A 21,282-nucleotide genomic window follows, 5' to 3' on the forward strand; every position below is an offset into this window, starting at 1 on the left:
GCCCAAGTGATTCATTCCACAGAAAATAACACTGCTGGAGCAGAGAAAGTAACCCTCATGTTGAGTGACCAACAAGTACAATTGCCCTAACGCTGTTGCAGCAGAGAAGGAAGAATCTTGCTATTTTGGCACTGAATTAAGTTCCCTGCCCTTTTAAACTGCTGTGATGTCTTTCTGAGACAGAAAATTGGAACGATATGAAGTTGTAAATTGCTGATCATAAAACAAGATGGAGACTGAGGTGCAGCTATCCACTGTGTCCCAAGCTACTGTCCAAGTCACTGAGTCAACTTGTTGGGCCAAAGTATCAGTGGATTTATGTGATAGGAAAATCCAGTGAACAATCAAAGCATTTAAAAACAAGCCAAAAAGTACGAAGCGTTTGGGAGCAGCAGCTTATGTTCCCTCAGAGATGTAACACAATTTCTATAATCATAAAAATATATTTAATTTTGTTTATTTAAACTAGCCTGTGTTTTGCTGTGAGCATTAATCATCTGATGTCACACAATAGCACACTAAATGTCACACACTGAATCACTTCTGCGACACTCTTATGATTATTCTGGATGTAATCCACAGCTGTAGGAAGAAGTACTTCATGCCTTGCTAGCTGTAGAGCAAACGTACACTTGCAGCTTCATTTTATATTCAGTAGCTCTACAAAACAGCAAAGGCAGCATGCAAAATGAAGAATACTGATGAAGCTCAGCTGCTGATCTTTCACAATTCAGCTGTAAAAGCTATGAGGTCTAAGAGAAGACATTGAAGTATAAGTATCAGCAGAAGTATTAGCCTTAATCAAGAGAATTACACGAGTTTTTAATAAGTTTTGTTTGCCTGAAGAAGCAACAACAACACATAATGTTTCCTGCTGAACACAGGTCCCCCTTCTCCCAGTGGGAGACAAGGAGAAAAGAGAATTCCTATTTCCCAAATGCTGGAATACAACATCGAGCTGGTAGAGCAAGACAGAGAGGAGCAGCTGAAAGATGGGTATCATTTATGTCTGGGACTAGTTCAGTGGTCTGGCAGATCTGTGACTGGAGAATATAGTAATATGAAGTAATTTAACAGCACCTTCATAATGCCCCTTTGCACCAGCAGTGGACTTAGCTTCTTTGAAGTCCAAAGATCAGGATGGAATAGTATGGGGTTTAGTTTTGTTCTTTTTTTCTTGCAGAAAAGCTGCTGCTTCCATCACCTCATCTCTGTTAAAGCAAAAATGTAAGGGGGGTGTGGATGGGAGTAGGGGGGAACAAACCTACGAAAATATAGGTTTGCCTTCAGAGGGGATTTTGGATGAAAACAGCTAAAGCAGAAGGAGGCACTGGATCAAGTCATTCTGCTTCAAGCCAGCAGATTGCCTTTACTGGACTCTGATTAAAACGAATCAGTTGGCAGGAAAGATTAATGCATATTGAGGGTAACCACCCTTATCAGTGATTACAAAAAGATGCTCTGGGAAGATCCACCCACAGATTTACTGTCCTACAGTACCGAACTTGGGTGGAAAGACAGCATTGTGGAAAGCAAGGGAAAGGTGCATCATCTGGCTGAAGATACTATATTGTCTTCCTGTGTTTTGAATATGTATGAGTCAAGAATCCCTTCTCTACTGAAGTCAGTAGATCTGAATTAAAATAAGTATTCCTATCATGCCTTGTGAATGCAACATGTTTGTTGCTCAGAAATCTCCATTTGGTGATGCTAGCACTCACCTGCTTAGGAGCAGATACAAATGCTTCACAATGGAACATCAGTCCCAAGAATTATAAATACCCCAAATACTTCTGGAAGGAGAACATTGTGTAGCCCCCAGATGCATATACTGTGATACAGCAAATGCAGTCTCTGACTTTGACCAGAAACACATTTTCATTGGATTTAATTTCTTTCAGCAGGACATACCAGTGTCCAACTTTAAATGCAGGAGTTGTAGACAGCTATAATGCATCTGTCTCCTTCCTATAAAAGAGGCAGTGGAGAGAAACAAGTCTGTTTCTCCTTTCTTGTAGCACAAGGCTGCCAATTTTTTTTTTAAACTGAAAGCAAGTGGGAGTGAATCATTTGGATTTCCTGACAAAACTGCATGAACACAACACCTTTAATAAGAATAGATGGTTCTTCTCATAATGTTTCTTTCTTCTTTTCCCCATGGTCATAAGAGGCCCTGCTTTCTGTTTTCAGTTGGGGAGCATCCTTATTATTGTTGCAGACATTGAACAACAAGACATTCATTTAACTACTTTTTTTTTTGGCAATAAGACTCAGGAAAAGAACAGAGTTTAAAAATCAGAGATGTGAGAAACAAGTTCTGCCTGTAAATACACATCCATAGTCCTCAACACCTTCTTTGGTTGCAGTGGGGCAGGGGTATCTGAATTTTAAAACACTAAATTAGGTTTATCATGCAACTGTATGGCTTTTGCATGCTTTCCTGTTCTTTCACTCCTTTCTTAGCATATGTAGAGCTGGGTAGTTTTTACCATGTTGGCCCAGCAATGAAGTAGCATCAACCAGAACAATCAAACTGCTGTTCAGTAGCATATGTTGTATTATTGAAGCAAAAGAAAGAATGGATAGATGTTTGAAAGAGAGCAGATATGTTTTAAAACACATTTGTAATGAAATTCAATGGTCTTCCATAAAATTTTTGTCTGCGTAAGAACACCTACACTCTGTTTCCGTGCCTGTCTTTGCACATTAGTTACATATATGTGTGTATGTATGTGTAAGCATGCACACACACATCCACACACAAATATATATACATGTACAAATATGCATAGCTGTAAATATGCATATAAAATGTGTTTGCTGTGCAGGTGGAGTTTGGTATGTTGTGTGTGCCTGCATGCAACTAAACATAATTCAGAACACAAATGAAACATGCATATCTGAGGACGGAAGTTACTGGGAAGAAAGGGAGGGAAAAGTGAAAGGTATTTCAGCCAAAAGAAAAGGCTGCCCAGCATAAAAAAAATGAGAACTGCTGGTATTGATAATGAGACTGAATTAGTCCAATGTATTATGAGTAGTTTTCAAATTCCACACATAAAGAAATAATGCCTATTTATCTTACATATCTAACATATGACAACTTCATAAAGCCAGTTTAATAAAGGACTGTTCTAGTGACTCCTAAGTGTTCCTATATTTGCTAGATCTGAGTTTCAAGAAGGCAGAGGTTTGATGAATGAAGTAAAATAATTTTTGCAGTATAATTCAGGTAATCAATTCTTCACAAAGAAGGAAACATAACTCTAGCAGTTGGCAGTAGTTACATAAATGAACACAATAATTTATGGAAATATGGTGGCATCTTGCAATGATGAAAGTTAGGCAGGAGAATAATTAGAGATTCTGCTTCAAATGACACTATTTAAAAGGAAGTTTACAGGACTGCAACAGGAAATTGTTTATCAAAATGAATTAAAAATGATTTTCATATGATTAAAATTACCTGATGAGATATATGTTCAATAAATTAGGAAGTACTTAATGAATGTTGTGTTTCATCAGGAATTATTAACAATTAACAAATGAAAAGGTGAAACATGAGATTCATAATAAAGATGTTGATGGAGGCAAATGAGAGTGCCCTCATTCCAGAGTGTTCATCTCTTGGTGGCTTTATCAAATGCCCGTTCTTGTTTGTTTTGGCAGCTTTGGATCACATACTTAAAATTTTGAGAATTAGACAGAAATGGCATTTGGACAAGTGAAGACTGACAGAAAGCTCATTAAGATGGATTCAATTTCAATGAGCTCTAAAGAGTGACCTCTGTAAAAGAATGCTTGCTTCAGTCTCCTGTGAAAAATCTGGCAAGCATCTGGCTTTTGGTTTTTTTTTTCTGTATACATCGTACAGGTTTGATTCTGCTCCAGTCGAATTCAGTGGCATTACTCTTAAGGCCTAAAAGGATAACCATAGTTTGTGTGCATCTGTGGAGTAGGGATGCAGTAATTTTTTTCAATATGAGAAGCCGTGGTTTAAGGTGAAAGGGGAACTATACCTGTTCTCAGACATATAATGGGAGAAATCACCATTGTACATCAATCAAGAGGAGTGCTGCATACCACTGACTTCACTTGGGATACGATTTAGTTTTCTCTTTCATACATTTGCAGATATGATATAAAATGTGAAACAAGGCAAGTTATGTCTTTTTTCTTTTTTTTTTTTTTTAAAAAAGAAGGAAGAAGCTTTCAGGAAAAAAAAGTCTTGAAACATAACTTATTTATGATCTTTTGTTGCTGTCAGAAAAAGCTTACATCCAGAAATTGTTGACCTACCTTTTAGTAGAAAAGCCAGATTTGATACTGCAATAAGAAGTCTCTCCTAAACCAAATGAAAATGCCATTCTTCACTCCATAAACATCTGTTTTTTTGGCTTGATTCCAAAGACCATAAGATCTGTGGATAGACTCAATCTTCAGTGCCAAATATTGTCATGATGACTTGCTAGCCCATTGTTCTTCCAGAAAAGAGACCCAAGTTTCAGTACTTGTTGCTTGGTTACAGCCACTTCAACCCTCTTGTAATTCCTGGGTTTATAACACCTAAGAAAACCAGACCAGTTTTCACTTGAATTATTTATGCAGCTAGTTGTAGATTCTTTTTTGCCTAGTAACCCTGATGATATGTTTCACTAACTCTGCTCTTCTTCTATCCAAGGGTTTATTCTGCTGTACTTGGCTTTTCCCTTTTCATGTTCTCAAGTCCTGGCACTGGGAGTCAAATAGTTTACAAGAATCCTGAATGGGCAGGACAAAAGGAAGTTTGTTGCCTAGGTAACTCAGCAAAATAACCAGTTAGTTTATGTAAGTGTGCCTGCTTACCTGCTGAAGCACAGATGAACATACAGACATTTAATACTGTGTTCCTTTTGTAGTGCTTCCTATGAGTATGCATGAAAATTATCCTAATTAAATATTCAAAGAAGTTTTCTCTAACTGATTCATCCAACACAAATACCACGGATTCCTGGATATAGTCAAACTAGGTAAGATCAATAGAGAAATTAACTTTATGCTGTTGCTCTAATATTAAGTTTTTAGATCTTACTTTACTGATGGCATCAAACCAGTGGTGTGATACCACCAATAAGTGTCAAGCTAACACTAAGTAAAGTAAGAATTTTACATAAATAACATGAAATTACATCAACAAGCTGATTTTTACAAACTCCTGTATCCCATAATCAGAAAAATGTTGTAATAGAGAAGTATAATCTAAGTATTCTTTAAAGATGATTCCTGTAACGTCAGATCAGAAAAACTCAGCCATTTAAATGTATTGACTTTAAAGCCAGAATGTTCATCTAGTCTGATCTTAAGGGAGTCAGTCTCTATACAAATCCTGTATGAATGATGATATTCATATTATTGGATTTTTTGCTGTTGACTGAACTATAGGGCCTCTTGTGGACTACAGCAGTCATAATAACTTGAATTGTTTCTATTATTAATCAGATCTCAGGATGAGATATATTCTGCCCAGTTCATACATATTTCATGTAACTGCAGGATTTACAAGGAAGCATCCAATCAGTTGAATGTAGATGGGAGAAACACATGGTTGAGACTGATGCTGACCCTGTATTTGTCCTGCTCAACATTTCAAAGACAAAATTAGTGGTCAAAATTGGGTAAAGTGGGAAAAAAAAATATTTATTTCTTGCAGGCATGGGGGTTACTGCTGAATTTCTTGGCAGAAACACATTTTTATGGGCAGGTTGTAAAGATCTGAAAAAAAATGTGTTTATAACAGAAGGGCCAACTGAAATATCATATAGGTAGTTTTCCATGTGCTTCATGAGGAATGCATTCGCTATGGAAGATCTAAAGCCCATTAGACTGCGATGTGGACCAGTACCTCTCATTTTATATACCAAGGAAAAGAGCAAAGCAGAAAGCCCCCAGATTACAGTCTTGTTTAATTTAGAAACATTTTTTTTTTCTTAGGGGATAAAGATAAGCTAAAGTGACCTCAAAAACTCTTAATACCCCATCCTCTGCCCACCCTCTAATAAACTGAGCTTGTATCACCAAAAGTGGAATGACTACTTTGTTAAATTTCAGATAATGATCTGATAATTCAGTATTTGGAACCACAAAACCCCTCAAACTTTCAGATAAACATTATGTTCCAGTAGTTTACTGGCACAGTCAAGTTTGCCAGCATAATTTTTAGAATGTTTTGGTGACTTCAGTCAATGTTGGGAAAAGAATATGCCTTTCTATATAGTAATATTTTATAATGATCAGCCTTTGTAACAACTGAGAAAAGAGAAATCAGAAGGAAAGAGAGGACAGGGAATAATTTTTCTGTGAAGAAATTGAAAGGTAGGAAGTCTGAACCATAGGGGTTTGTGACTATAGGGAATTTCTAGTTGCATATTCCTGGGCAGAGGGGTTTACTGTGTGCTTTCTTCTGTATTGATCTTAATTTATTTTTTCCATCTTCTTTCTGTATGAAGACTAAGAGCTCAAGTGAAGAAGGAACTGTGCCTGTTTGTGGGAGATGCAGATCAATAGGGCATGATTGACTGCTCTATTATAACTTTACACAGCAAGCACTGAAACTTGGTTCCCATAACTACTGTTAGAGTTTAAAAGCCATCTGTAAATTTCAGCAGGGACCAGTCAACACAGGTAACAATACTGGGCTGTTGCAATTCCATCAGTGGCACACTGCCAGCGTCTACACTTTGAGTGAACCAAACAAACATTATATCAAATGTATTTTGAAGTTAACAGCTTCACTAGACTTATTCTCAAAACTTACAACTTTAGTGTTTTAAGAAACATATATTATGAAAATAGACACCCAAAACTGACCTGTCAGTTCCCACCAAGAGAAAAGTCTCATGATGGAAACTTGAAGAACAAAGCCTGACAGATTGTTCATAAAATGGCTGAGCACATTCAAGTGAGTCAAGATTATTCAACAGAGTGAAGAGATGCTCATAAAGAACTTTCACGAACATTACACAAAATATGAGACTCTAAGTATCTCTTTTCTTTTCATCCAAAGTTCTTGGATAAACTAATAAGACTTTTAACAGCCATTAATGAAGCAGGGCATATTTTAAGCAAGGAAAAGATGAACTTCAAGCAGGCAAAAATGTGACAGCAATTCAGAAAAGTGAAGTCTCTGGAGTGAACACACCAGAGATTCATCTAACTGATCATGTATCTTGCTACAGGTATTACCAGCCTATCTTTAGCCACGTTCTGGAAAGACAGTTCATTGATACCAGCTAGATCAGCACAGGAATTTGTTTGATGTGCTTAAGAGATCAGTAACAATAGCTCCTAACGTGACTGCGTTGCGAGGTGACAGTGTTTCCTTGGAGACAGTGAATCCATACAGCCCCAGCCAGGATCCTGTCAGGTTACATTTCTTCAGAGGATGTAGAACTACTGCTCTGTACAGGGGTAAAGATGGGAAGATAAGCTTTGACTGTAGACAAGTAGTCTTGTGCAAGATGTGAGGATTTTATGCAACAGCAAGACATGTCTGAAAGGTAGGAGTGTGAAAGAAGTAACTGTAGTCATTTCACAGCTGGCTTGACAAGCTTTGACAACAAAGATAGTGTTACAGGATTGAGTATCTTTTTAAAATATACCAACCTGCATTGCTGATGGAGGTGGTTGTGCAGAAATCAGGAAGAAAAATGTTTTTTCTCTTGGTGTCATTAGCTGATTACTGAAAGACAATAGGTGTCTCAACAAAAATATGTAATTTGTTGTAAAAATGTGTGAAAAGCACATTGATTGAGCTGTGGAATTTGTATCGCTGCAAGTTAATTCCATGAAGAGCTGCATGGAATGTTAGTTAACATGCTGGGAATGTATAATTATGGTGATGTGACGGTGATAAGACCTAATGCTGTTAATTATGTCTTTTGGGGGGGCAATTTTATGATGCATAAAGCAAGATAATTGATGATACAGCTAACAGCAAGTATACATTGTAGCCATAACTTACAGGTGTGTTTGTCACTGAATTATGCTCAAAAGAATTGTTTCAAGATGTCTCATAAAATCCCTTTAAAAATTAATTGAAAGGTAATACAGCATAGAAACACTACATCCAAGTCCTCTACTATTCTAAGTTCAGAGTTCTTATCGTAAATATTTACATACAAGCAACAGCTGCAACGTATCTGTAATTGTGTGAATTCTGAACAAAGCACAGCCTGATTTCTGAGTTTGCTGTCTTTTAAATACCTATACAAATTGGGTTTGTAATTTAACCCTGCAGTTATTTATGTGACTGACTTTGGCACATTCAATTGACTGAGACAACATAAATAATGGGGTGTTTGTATCATGCAAGCAAACAGCTATTTGTGTAAGTGGTTTGGACAGGTCCATTAACAGATCTCTTATCTCATAGAGCCTATGCAAATTCAGCAGTTCTAACCTAGATATAAGAACTTTTTGCTTTAGTTTAGTTTGTTTTTTTTTCTTTTTTTTTTAAGAGAATGTTAAAACACAATAGATTTAGAACTTTTAGAATGGTCCATATTTTCATTTCTGTAGTAGCAGGACTGAAAGAGCTTGGAGCCCTTTGTTGTCTCACCAGATTTCCCCTGAGATCAACTGCAGGGAAGCAGGGGCCTTTCCATATCTTAGAATAATAAAATCATAAAATCATAGAATCACAGAATCATAGAATGGGTTGTGTTGGGAGGGACCTTAAATATTATCTAGGTCTCTGTCATGGGCAGGGACACATTCCACTAGACCAGGTTCCTCAAAGCCCCGTCCATCCTGGTCTTGAACACTGCTGGGGATGGGTCAGCCACAGCTTCTCTGGAAAACCTGTTCCATTGCTTCATCACCCTCATAGTAAAAAACTTCCTCCTAATGTCTAGTCTAAAACTGTCCTCTTTCAGTTTAAAGCCATTCCTCTTCTTCCTACATCTACATGCCCTTGTAAAAACTCTTTCAGCTTTCTTGTTGACCCCTGTAGGTACTGGAAGGCTGGCCTCATGTTTCCCCAGAGTTTTCTATTCTCCAGGCTGAACAACCCCAGCTCTATCAGCCTGTCTCCATAGACGAGGTGCTCCAGCCCTCAGATCACTTTATGCCCTCCTCTGGATTTCCTCTGGCATGTTCATCATACGTGTTCTGTGATTTTGTGAGATGTGAAGCTGTAGCAAGCAGCATAGGAGTTCTGATTCTGAATAAGTGAAGAGGTAGTTTTAACCGCCCTACTATTTGTTCCCAAATCTTTTATCAAGGATATTTCAGATCTATGGGAAAAGCAGACATGGTTCAGTGAAAGCTAAGACTTCTTGAGGCTGCTCATTCTTTAAGAGTAGCTGGGGATAAAACTACTGGAAGCTAGGCCAGACCCCAAAACTGCTCAGAACACTGGGGCAAAACCTTTTAAATCCCAAATTGCAAGTTTGCTTGTTAGCCCACAGAGCTTTTCATTTGCCATTTTCTGTAAGGCAAAGCTGAACCTGTGCTGTAGTCAGACTTTATCAAGTCTGCCAGGAGAAAGAAGTCTTTTGACTGACAGTCCTTCCAGCCAAGTATCTAAAATAATACAAAGGAGTAATGTTTTTCACACAAAATATCTTTCACTGTTGTAGTTTCAGAAGTAGCTCAGTTATAGCTCTTCAGAGCATTTAATGTACTTTTAATATATTCTACCCTGAAAGTCAGCTGGACTCAAATGTGTTTGCACTGCAGTTAGGAAATTTGCACCATTTTGTTGCCTATGAAAATTTTGCCAAGATGTCAGTGGGAGGAGAAGCAGACCCATTTCATGGACACACGATTGACACTGACATCTTGATAGAGTCTGACTTTAATCAGAGAACTCTATGGGAGTGCATGTTTTTCCAAGATATGCCCTGATATCTCATAAATCATGTTCTGAAAAATGCAGTAGCTGTTCTGTACTCATTCCTCCCAGTTTACAAAATATTTCAGCCACTTAATTCCCCCTTCTACTGAGGAAAATGCATAAAATACATTGGATTAGTCATGAGTAATTTCGCTTACCCCCTTTGCCCAGCTATTTCAAAGCACCCTTTGGGCACTTAGAGTGAGATCCTCCTCATCAAACTTTAGATGCCCTGAAGTGGTGTTCACTCTCAGGAAAATCTGTGGGCTCCTCATGTAGACAGTGCAGACTGTGGTTCTTTCCAGATAAGAATAATAGGCATCAAGTGTCTGAACATAGCCATTTGTCTCCACTGACTGTAAAGGGAGCCAAGAAAATTTGTGAAGCCTGGTTCTGCAGGCTGACAACTCCAGTTGGGTGGGAGAAATCATGCTTCAACCAGATGGAGGATTGTCCTGGTTTGAGCAGTAGCAGTCATTTTTTCTCCTTCTTGGTAGCTGGTGCAGTGCTGTGTTTTGACTTTCGGGCTGGGAACAGTTGCTTGATAGCAAGTATGTTTTGAGTTACTGCTCAGATGTTTGGTTTATCCAAGGCCTTTTCTGAGCTCATTCTCTACAAGGGAGGAGGGGAGGCTGGGAGGAAGGAGAGACAGGACACCTGACCCAGGCTAGCCAATGAGGTATTCCATACCATAGCACGTCATACCCAGGATGTAACTGGGAGAGACCTGGAAGGGCTGGAGCTCTGGGGGGATGGAGGAGGTATCGGTCAGTGCTCGGTCGGGCAGGGTGGAGTGAGTTATGGGTCGGTAGCTGGTGAGGTGTTGTATTCTCTTCACTTGTTATTGGCTTTATCATTATTATTTGTAGTAGTAGTAGCAGGAGTGATTTGTGTTATGCCTTAGCTATTAAACTGTGCTTATCTCAACCCGTGGGGGCTACATTCTTTGGATTCTCCTTCCTAACTCTCTGGGAGTTGGGGGAGCAAGGAGGGAGTGAGTGAACGAGCTGTGTGTGGACTTGGTTTAAACCACGACAAGGATTTAGATGTTTGACACTGTCTTGAGCATTCTGAATTTCTGTACATGAATTTGATACTAGTGGCAAAACTGTAGCCATGATCTGAACACCTAGACTGAGGGTCAGGCTTAGAAGTTGCTCACACACAAGTTTTTACCTGCTTACCATTTTAAGTTTCTTTTCTGATCCTCTTTTGTAAGATTCTTAAAATATAGCCAAGTATCTTTGCTTCAAAGACATTACAGATACCCTCCCACAAAAGAAGAGAATGGAGGAATGAAATTGCCACAGAGGGTTTCCATTAGTGAAATTAATTCCTCTCTCATAAGAATTTAGGTCTATGATTTATGATAACAACCAATTTCTCACTGCAGGCAACATGAGAGGAAATGACTCAGCCTGGACAGACATCATGAATCTAATTTTTTTTTCCCCCTAATGCTTGACATAATCTAGTGTGCTGCTCCCAGAGGTGTCATTGGAGATTCATATCCAGCCAAAGGGCCTCACAATCAAGGCAGAAAATGTTGTTACTTTCATGTATTGTGTGATCTGTAATTGTTTGAAATTGCATCCTGCCTCATTCACTGACATTTCTTTTGCATCAATTTTGCAGCAAAATAGTAAGGAAAACAAAGAAAGGGAGAGAAAAGCAGTGTTGCACTTGCTCCTTCAGAAAGATCTGTGACATCATGTTAGGGTCCAGCTGGTGCTTATTAAACTCAGGCAGTTTTGAGATGGAAAATATTTCCTTCTGTCACTCTTTCCAATAGAAATCTCACTACTCACCAGATTGAAGAAGTCTTATCTATCACATATTGACTCTGGAATTTTATGTTTTATTTTCTATCAACAATACAGATTTTTGTGAGTAGGTTTCTGCCAAAAGATCAGAATAGTTACTGTGTTAAATGGCTCAGCTAAAATATTTCATCCCACATTTCAAGGGACTAGGACCGTATATTCATGTCTCAGCAGAAGAGGTAATATCTAGCTGAGAGAAAGGTAGGTTTTGAAAAGCCTTGCATTTATAAATAGTCATCTGTTTACATGCTAACAGATGCATTTCCTCACTTGCAAAACTGAGTGCAACATACCTGTTTCTTAAATACAAAAGAATACTTACATATTTATCTGGTACAACCTCATTGAGCATGCAAGGAACCAGAAGCAAAAGAAATATCAAGATAGGGCTAAGCGAAAGACCTTATTAATGGCTTTTGTCATGCATGTGAAAGCCTGCTGATCTTTATCAGCACAGATACATGAAAATGGACTATTTGCCTCAAGATGAACTCCAAAAATGCCTAAGTAATTAGATGACATTTTCAGAAATGCTGAGCTTGCTCAGCTTCTTTTAAGTTGCCTGCAGTTTGTTGTGGCTGGTTGGATTCCATTTAAAAAAACAAAGAAAAATAAAACAAAATAAAAACCATAAAGCATGAGGGGAGTTGTAGTTCTTTATGTCAGTACTGTTATGTGCAGTCTGTGTGCACTTTAAGGCAAAAGCCAGGAAAGATATAATATTGTTTTTTACCAATGTTTAAAAAAGGCAAAACAATCTTAGTAAAGTCAACAGTACACAACACTTCATGATTATCTGCCAGTAATCTTTAATCATAGGTTTTAACTGATGTTCTATTCAGATTGTCTGTTACACTCAACAGGAGAATTTCCCTACCATCCTCACTAGACCATTTTAAAGCTGCATTTTTATTCTCCATTAGTGCTCCTGACTATAATTGTTTTAATGATGCTTACTGACAGCTGATACTTTCTGGCAAGCTCTCACCAAGCTTGTACAGTAAAAGTCAAATTATAGCACTGCATGAATACACTTAGTAAATTAAACTTTTTTTTTTTTTTAATTCCATGGTAAATTTCTAAATTCCAGCTGCCAGTCTGCAAATTATTCAATTTCTCTGGAGCGCTGTTGGAGAAATTGCATCATCTAGTATATATAAAATGTACACCTGAAAGTGTTCTGAGGCAATGAACTAGCAAAACACATAACCACGTGACTTCAAGACTCTGTTGAACAAAGTTCAGCTTTTCTCTGGAGCCTTGATATTCTACTAAAACATACTCAAGGGATTAAAATAAAAATGTAGTTGAGGTATCTTTTCATACAACCTGGATCCATAAAGACAGGATATAACGGGACAGTATCATCCTGTTGAGCAAGTTCAGTTCTTCATTTTCTCCAAGGCTGAGTTTTTCTAAGAAATTGCCAGTAAGTTCCTCTTTCAAATGTTTGAACATATATCTGAAAGCCTTGTACATATAAATAAGGGGTCCTTGGGTGAGAGGTGAAATTAAGGGATTAGAGTGGATTACCTACAGTTTGACCTCAAGATCGTGTGGCTATTGTCTGGTGGTAGGACAATACTACTCTGTATTTTCTATTATTATAAAACAGCTTGCATTTCCCTGAACGGAAACAATTAACATCTCCTCTCTAGCTCCTCAGGTCTGACTACAAGAAGTCAAAAGTTCTGTGAATCGTATTCATCCTGCTGCTCCATCCTAAGTGACACATACACTGTTCCACTGGTTCTATCACAAAATAGAAGAATCAACAGGCAGAACTGTGATTCTGAACTACCTTCCTCAGTAAGTGCTTGGCATACCAGTCTGATTACAAGTTTATAGATGAGAGAAAATGACAAAGAGTAACTAAGGCAGAAATCTCTTCCTCAGCTTGAAGCTGAGTGTGGTTTACCTACTTCTGTCTTTCAAAGCTAGGACAGATTATAAACAAGATTATATGATATGGTTGCAACAGTATCAAAGGATTTGACTCAGCTTTTGAGCAGTATACACAGAACTGGATGCAATGGGTGAATATATATTAAGTTCTCAAGAGGCTATAAAATGTCATAACCATGAGTGTTGGTGTGAGAAGATCTCTCTCCAGGATTTGAGCCAATTCATAGAAGTAAACCAGGATGGACTGTGGTAAACCACACCTAAACTGTGGATTTTCACTGCATTTACCAGCTTCTGTATGTGGCTTTAACTGGTGGGGTTGAGTCAGAGATGCGTGCTTCACCTCTCTTCCTGCCTCAAGTCCACCATTATGGTCTCCAGTGACAAAAATGCTGGAAATACAAGCAATGCCAAACTGCATTGCCCTGAGTGATTCCCCCACTATAGGTAATCATGGTGCTGTATCTGTTAGGCATGGCACAAATCACACCTACTCCATGCACTACAGGCAGAGTTAGACTTTGTTCTTTGCTGCTTCCTGGGAGACCTATGACCTGGAAATTACAGAACATGTTTTAGTGGAAAAGCAAAGTGGGCATAAACCTTGTATTCTTGAATGCAATTGCAGGTTTTCTGTATTTAGATTTAGTTCCCCAGTTGCATCCAGGATATATTGTATGTAAGCTTGTCCAGAAATTTATATATATACATACACAAAGATGTGCCATTGTCTCCTCAATTCCATACAGAATTTTTCTATTCACCAGACTGTATTAGGGCAAAAGACACTGTAAACATGTATGAATATTATTTTTACTGTAACAGGGACAGAAATATGAAAAAATACAATGTGAGAAGCTGAAAAATCTTAACTGATTATTTTATGCCTTAATTTTTGCTTTTTTTTTAAGCTTCCTTCTGATTGCTTCAAGTATGTCAGCTGGTGTGACATAGAAGAACATGATGTTCAAGGGAATCTGCTTCATTGTCCCCGAGTGAGAGAAGGTAAAGATCAAAAAGATGTATTCATGTTGAAGCCTCAACTCTATTTACTTAAACAGTACATCCTTAAATGTTATGAACTTAAATCATTAAGCTTGACATTGTTTTGAAAAGGGGCAGGATTTCATCCCATATTGTACCTGTTTGCTTTTTTTAATCACTAGGAAAATGCCCTTCATAATTTTGAAAATGTAAAACAAAAGCAAAAGCTGTAATGTGAAAATTCTTAGTTTCAATGTGGTGCCAATTACTTCTCTCAAAAGTTCATTAGCATTTAAATACTGTTGAGAATGCAATAGTCTTTTACCAAACAAAAAGCCAAGAATGAAATCCAGACCTGCAAGCCACTGTTTTATATATTTTTGTTTAGGATTGAATTGGCCCAATTACAATCTACAAGCACACCAAGAACAGAGAATGAAAGGTGGATTTTAAAATCTAGTGTTTGGGACTAAACAATGGAAAAAGTCCATACTTTACTTGCCTTTGTTAGGAACTTGAAGATATCCATAGCTGTAAACATTTCAGTAGACCTTAAGATTTTAAGTCTTCAGTGTGTGTTGTTCTTAATATAACTGAGGTTTTGAAGATGGCTGTTGATTCCAGTTGCAGTTGTTATCAGTAGTCTGGAATTTGCAAACATACCCATTTCTTGTGAAAATTAAAGGATTTAGTACATAACCACTATATAAATTCATAGCATGTGAAACAGTATTTTAGAACTCAGATGTTTGTGCTCAACCATTTAAGAAAAGCTTTTATTCTTAGATGTAGAAGAAATGTCATTTAGTAACCACATACCAAATCATCATGACCTTATATTGCTTGCTGAATTATGAGCCCAGAAATGATAGAAAAATCTTCACTTTCATTTACATTGTAGAAGCCTGGGAACCCACACACCTATAATATTATATATATTTCATCATTTCAGGTATCTTCTAAGCTATATATACAGTCTTTCAGCAAGTAACTAAGTGCCAGTTCACTATCACATCCACTATTTTAATTGGGTTTTTTTCTGACCAGGGCCCTCAGAAGAAGAGCTGTTTTTCAGAGGAGAAGAACATACCTCGAAAAAACATACAACTGACACAGAGAAGTGGCAAAAGAAACTGCAAGAGAACTGGGAAGACTGTGCTGTAAAACTTTCTCATTAATATTTTATACTGTAGTAAATAAGCCAAATAATAACGTGCTAGCTGCTCACTGCAGTTAGCAGTTTTAAAGCTCTGGTTGGCACTATAACATTGTAAAAGGAAGAAACACTGGAATATGCTATTATTTGCATTGTGACCCAAAAGAGTTGTGTTGTGAGTGGGCTTCATTTGTCCTTGGGCATGTGGGCACTAGTGACATTCCTTGCCTGCTTAGTGCCTTCTTCAAAAATTGATGATAAATGAATGGTTAGAGAACATATTAGTTTCATTTCAGTTCTTTCAATCTCTCCTTATAGCAGCCTGAGCAGTTCTTTTGGCTGAAGGTACTGCATCATTGCTGGTTCTGATCAGCAGCAGGTTATGATCTCTGTAAGATGAAGGAGAAAGCCAGGTAGTAATCTAACACTGAGATCCAGTACTCTGAATCACACCTCTCCCTGTGCATAAACATCCTACACAGACCAGGGTATCTGATTGCTGCACAGCATTTTTTATTTCAGATGAGTTTAGAAGCCAAACCAATAAGCCACGATCACTTAGTCCTGCTTTCTCCAACCAAAGCACACACACACTGGCAACCCCACTCAAAGAGAGAGGAGGGGCTGGACAGTAAGTTTCACATGCTTAACAGATGATTTCTTCTTTCCTTTCAAAGGATTGTGCAGTGCATCACTATGATTCTAGGGTAAATTTGGCAACTGTCAGTACCAATTGTTATAAGAACAGCATAATAAAATAAATTCACCTTTTTACTAATGCTAACATTGCAAAGTTTTAATGATATAGTTATTAGAAAGCAAGAAAAAAAAAGTAAATTATTTTGCTTATTTTTCCCTTCCCAGGAGTTGAACCTTTCATTTCAGGACCTGGGTGATCTTTATCAGGTGGGAAACTTCAAAAGGATTCTCCAAAGATTAATCCGGGTGGAAAAACTTTTGTTGGTGGACAATTCTTTGACAGACCTAAGTGCCATAAGGTTGCCAAGGTAGACAAAATGTCCTGTTTCTCTTTTTTATGCAATATCATAGAAATCAAAATTATTATTTACTTAAGTAATAGCTGGAGCAGCCTCTTGAGGACTTCCAAAATATGACTTTTGGGGGGTATTATGTAGAGAATCCATCGCTATATTGATATTCTGAGTTCATGTCATTTCCAAGTTGAAAATATTCAGCAAGGAGATCAGATTATGTCCCCTTTATTCCTGGCAAATAATTAATGAATCTCTTTAAGATCAGTTATATTTATGCTGAAAAGGAAGTTTCTGAACACTGAAGGGATCCTGGAACATAACCCAGGCAAAGATGGTTTTTATAATCCATTTATTGGTACTATGTTTTCATATGTCTAGGCTTACAAAAAGTTGTAATATTGAGTACAAGAATGATGTTCTATCTATTGTACAATATAAAGAAAGCTGAGAATATAAAGTGTAGGGATCTGATCTTTCAGTCCATTGGTAGGCAAAAATAGCACTAATGTAAAACTAGTGTGAAAGCAGGTCCCAAGGAATCCAATTCTTGTATCTCTCATTGGAAGCTATAAGTTGCCAGGACATTGACTACTGTGTCCTGTTTTGATTTACAGGTATATACTACTACAGATGTGATCAGTGATGTCTTACATTTTATACTTTACAGATGCAGAGAACTAAATGTCAATAAAAACCACTTTACATCCTTCAAACAGCTGCCAAGGATACCTCAGATTCAGCACTTATCACTTGCTGAAAATAACATTATGACACTAAGTGGAATATCAGATTTCAGACATACTCCGCTTGAATCCCTTATACTCAAGAGGAATCCCTGTGAGTTTCAAGAAAGATACAGACAACTGTAAGTCTTACTGTCTCATGGCTGGCTGATCAACACAAAGAAGTGTTTGTGAGACAGTTCTGAAGGATATGATCTCAAACACAACAAGCTCTCCATAACAATCTTTATTTTCCCATAGTCTTAACTATTATCAATGCTCCAGAAACACAGGCTGGTGGGCCAGTTTCTGATAATAGCCACAAAATATTCAGAAGCTGCCTAGAAGGCTTTCTACTCAGATGACTGGCAGCTCTTGAACTGAGATAAGTCCATAGATCACATTTAGAGACAGTGAGTAAGGCATATAAATTAGATTCCCTTTTATTAATAGAAACTACCTATTACTCAAACTCTCTTCACTCTCATTGCATCCTTTGTGTATTCTGAAAGGAGTCTAAATTGCATTGCATCTTAGAGATGGAATCAGAAGGATGTGGTGAAAAATGGGAGCTAAAACAAAAGAAAACTAAGTTACCTTAATTTGATTCTTCTGGATTCTCTCCTCTCACTGTGGCAGCACTGTAGAAGTTGCACTGCCTTGAATACCCTATTTGGCACAGGTGTATGTTGCAGGCAGTGTAGTGTAGTGTGAACTTAATAGACCTGCCTCAGGCACTGGAAATGAACATTCAAATCCAAGACAGAGTAGAGAATTCAGGGGAAGATAATTTCTACTGTCTCACGAATGTTTTGACACTCATACCCCAATTCCATTCTTTCCCAGTTGCTTTGACTCCAAAATGTTGCCAGAAAAAAAAACCTGTGCATGGATTGGAAAAGGGAGCAAAGCACGTTTCTTCTGAACCCCTCAGAAGTCTGCATGGTTGCATGTTTTTCACACTACACAGACTCGTGTTAGCCATCTACAGAAGACATTATTGATTTTTTGAGATCAACCTTACAGCATGTGTCTAAGAAGTAATCTTTTTCTGAGACTGGGGAAAAAAAGGAGACATTTAAAAGTGTTTAATAAAAACCTGGGTTTCCAGTATGGTTTTTCCTTCAGTCTAGAGGCATCAGCCTGACAGTGTTATACAGGCAGATAGCAAAGTAAAAGCTAAAAAGTAGATTTAAAATTATGGATTTCACATTTTATTTGCATATCAAAGGTCCAGAAGAACAAAAGCTTAAAAGCACCTCCTAATAATTACTGTTTATGTTTCTGCTCCAAATCCTACCTATTCTTAAGGCGATTAAATATTGGTATTACTCCGGTATTACTTTCATTGCCATTGTTGGAAGACAGAATTAATTAGTTTCAAGCACAGACAAAGCCCTGAGATAAATAAATGCTGAGATTGGGCACTGGAGTCCACACTTACCTTCAAAGGCACAGAAGCAAACACCATAATATGTGGGTTGACAGCCTTTGCCGTGCTTGTGGAGGGGCTCTGGCTCCACTACACTCCTCTGAAGAGGAAAACAGCAGTCTTCAAGACTGAGGTTAGAGATACTGATGTGCTGTTTAAAAGGGACAGCATATCAGGAGGTAGAGCCACAAGGACTTTTCTTTGGGAGAAGCAGGAGTGCAAAAGGTTTGCAGAGAGCCTGCTTTCTCTGCCACAGAAGGATAAAAGTTGCACTTCTTGCAATCTGAATCTGATGCGCGGATAGACTCCACAACTACTTAAAGTTGTAAAGTAGGTATGCTTTTATTCAGCGCTAAGGTGCATGGGGATAGCTCCTGCAAAGCATGCACCCCTCAGGGTTGTTGTCCCTTTACACTTATTCTCTTAAGGTATACATAGACATGAGGTTGCTCAATCCGCCTATACATATTTATTATCTATCCCCGCTTCGTATTATAATGAGCCGGAAGGTCCTTTGCACTTGCGCAGTGCCCCTTCTGGTCATGGGCAGGGGTCTCAGGATGAAGTAAATGAGTCTTCCTCCTGTGGGCAGGGGTCTTCAAGATGAAGTAAATGAGTCTTCCTCTTCTTAACCTTTACACCTTTTAATCTTCAGACATGGACTTAGGGTTAGTTGGCGCCCAGTCTGCTTCTCCTGCCGCTTATCAATAGGAACAAACATCTGTGTTTTTGTCATGGTCTTAAGGCTTGATCGCCCAGTCTGCTTCTCCCCGGCTTATCAGCAGGACCTTTCATCTGCTTTTGTCAGCAGAACTAGCATCTGCTTCTTCCCCTCCAGCAGTAATCAATGCCTTGGCAAGGTGGCAATGGCAGATACTTAGGACAGACAATACTTTTGTTTAAGCAAAGGAATTCCTTTAACTCCCTTGTACAATTTCTCTGTATTACCCCCCTGTACATTGGTTACCCGTGTATCAAATCTTTGCTTGTCAGAAGTCTAGGAAATTCAGTCTAGGCTAACACTGTGTCATCTCTTTTGCATTAGACAACTGGTTTGGTTCTTCCCTATTAAAAATGTAGATATTTGCAGTGCTTTACTGAGTCTGAGAATATAAAACTTGTGCAATAGAGCAAAACCTGAAAATTTTTAATTAGCTCTTTATCAGATGAATTCTGCAACAAGTGAAAAATCAAGATTTCCAGTAATACAAATCTATTTTGGATACGTTGGAATCCACAATTTGTTATTTACCAGTGTCTATTTTGTTCTAAATATTTCCCAAGGTTATTTATCTCAATTTCTGTTTTACTTTTGTCTCTCTTTAAGCGTGTTCTCCAGTTTGCCAAATCTGAAAATGCTGGATGGTATCCCAAAACTGCCAGAGGACTGTTCATCTCCAGATATCAGGTTTTTTTTCAAAATGTGTACTATACTCTAGCACTGTATTTTTGTAGGATTAAAACTGTGCTAGAAACACCCCATCTAAAAGATACAACAATCCCTGTGTATGGAAGTTGCTCTTTTTTTTGATGAAAGAAATAATGAAGCAGAAATATATATTTTTAATGTTTGTGATACCACATATTTCAAGTAAGCATGGATAAATTATATGTAAATAAGAGATAGCATGTATACTGAGTGTAATGAGTTTGGTGAATTAAAAATGTTGGATTACATTCTTGTCTAGGAAATCTGTGTAGACAACAGCTCATAATTACTGACTCCCATTGCATTTACTTAAAACTCGTCCAAGTTCAGACCATAATGTACCATGATGTTCATGTTCATCATGGGAAATGGTACAGGGATTAATATCCAGGCTGCAAAGAAAAGAAAATAAACCAAAACCAACTTCCTTCTTCAGGTCCCACCAATGTCCTAGTGCTCTTTAATGTGCTTTGTAGATGGGAAAGACAGAACTACCCCAACCATTTTGACCCTTGGAAATCATAGATTAAATAAAATAAAAATAATGGAAAAAGTTCTTGCTTGGGAGTCTGGTATGGCTAGAGAGCAGTGGGGAGGTAAATCATGAAACACGAAAGAAGTCTTTTGACACATTGCTGGCATTGTTAGGAATGTCTTGTTGCTCAGTACAGGTTCCTCAAACCAAAACCACAATGAGGGAAAAGAGCTGTGGAAACTGAAAAGGGATTTGTAAGGGCTCCCCAGGATATCTGAATGTAATTATCTTTGAGAGTTATCTGTCCTTGTCTTTGATTGATTTGCTGTTCAATTCTAGCTTTCTTTCCAGGCAGCTCATGCTGGCACACAAATAGCTGTGGCACTAATGGTTCAGGAAAAGAATGAGAGAGTCCTGGAAAATGAAGACAATTAACAGAATTGCCTAATTCCAGAGACAATCAATAAATTCTCTGCTGTGTATTGGC

The 21,282-nt window shown here is 37.9% G+C and overlaps 1 protein-coding gene across 1 annotated transcript; it reads left to right on the top strand.

The window, feature by feature from the left end:
• The first annotated feature begins 937 nt into the window (after positions 1-937).
• On the top strand, positions 938-20,382 carry LOC101881474 (uncharacterized). Its single transcript, XM_005146950.2, has 7 exons — positions 938-996; positions 13,356-13,506; positions 14,514-14,607; positions 15,634-15,746; positions 16,607-16,749; positions 17,405-17,602; positions 20,219-20,382. The coding sequence occupies exons 1-7, from the start codon at positions 938-940 to the stop codon at positions 20,328-20,330; spliced, it is 870 nt and encodes a 289-aa protein (XP_005147007.2). The 3' UTR covers positions 20,331-20,382.
• The last annotated feature ends 900 nt before the right edge of the window (positions 20,383-21,282 follow it).

The sequence above is a fragment of the Melopsittacus undulatus genome, chromosome 6, assembly GCF_012275295.1.
Source record: "Melopsittacus undulatus isolate bMelUnd1 chromosome 6, bMelUnd1.mat.Z, whole genome shotgun sequence".
Lineage (NCBI taxonomy): Eukaryota > Metazoa > Chordata > Aves > Psittaciformes > Psittaculidae > Melopsittacus > Melopsittacus undulatus.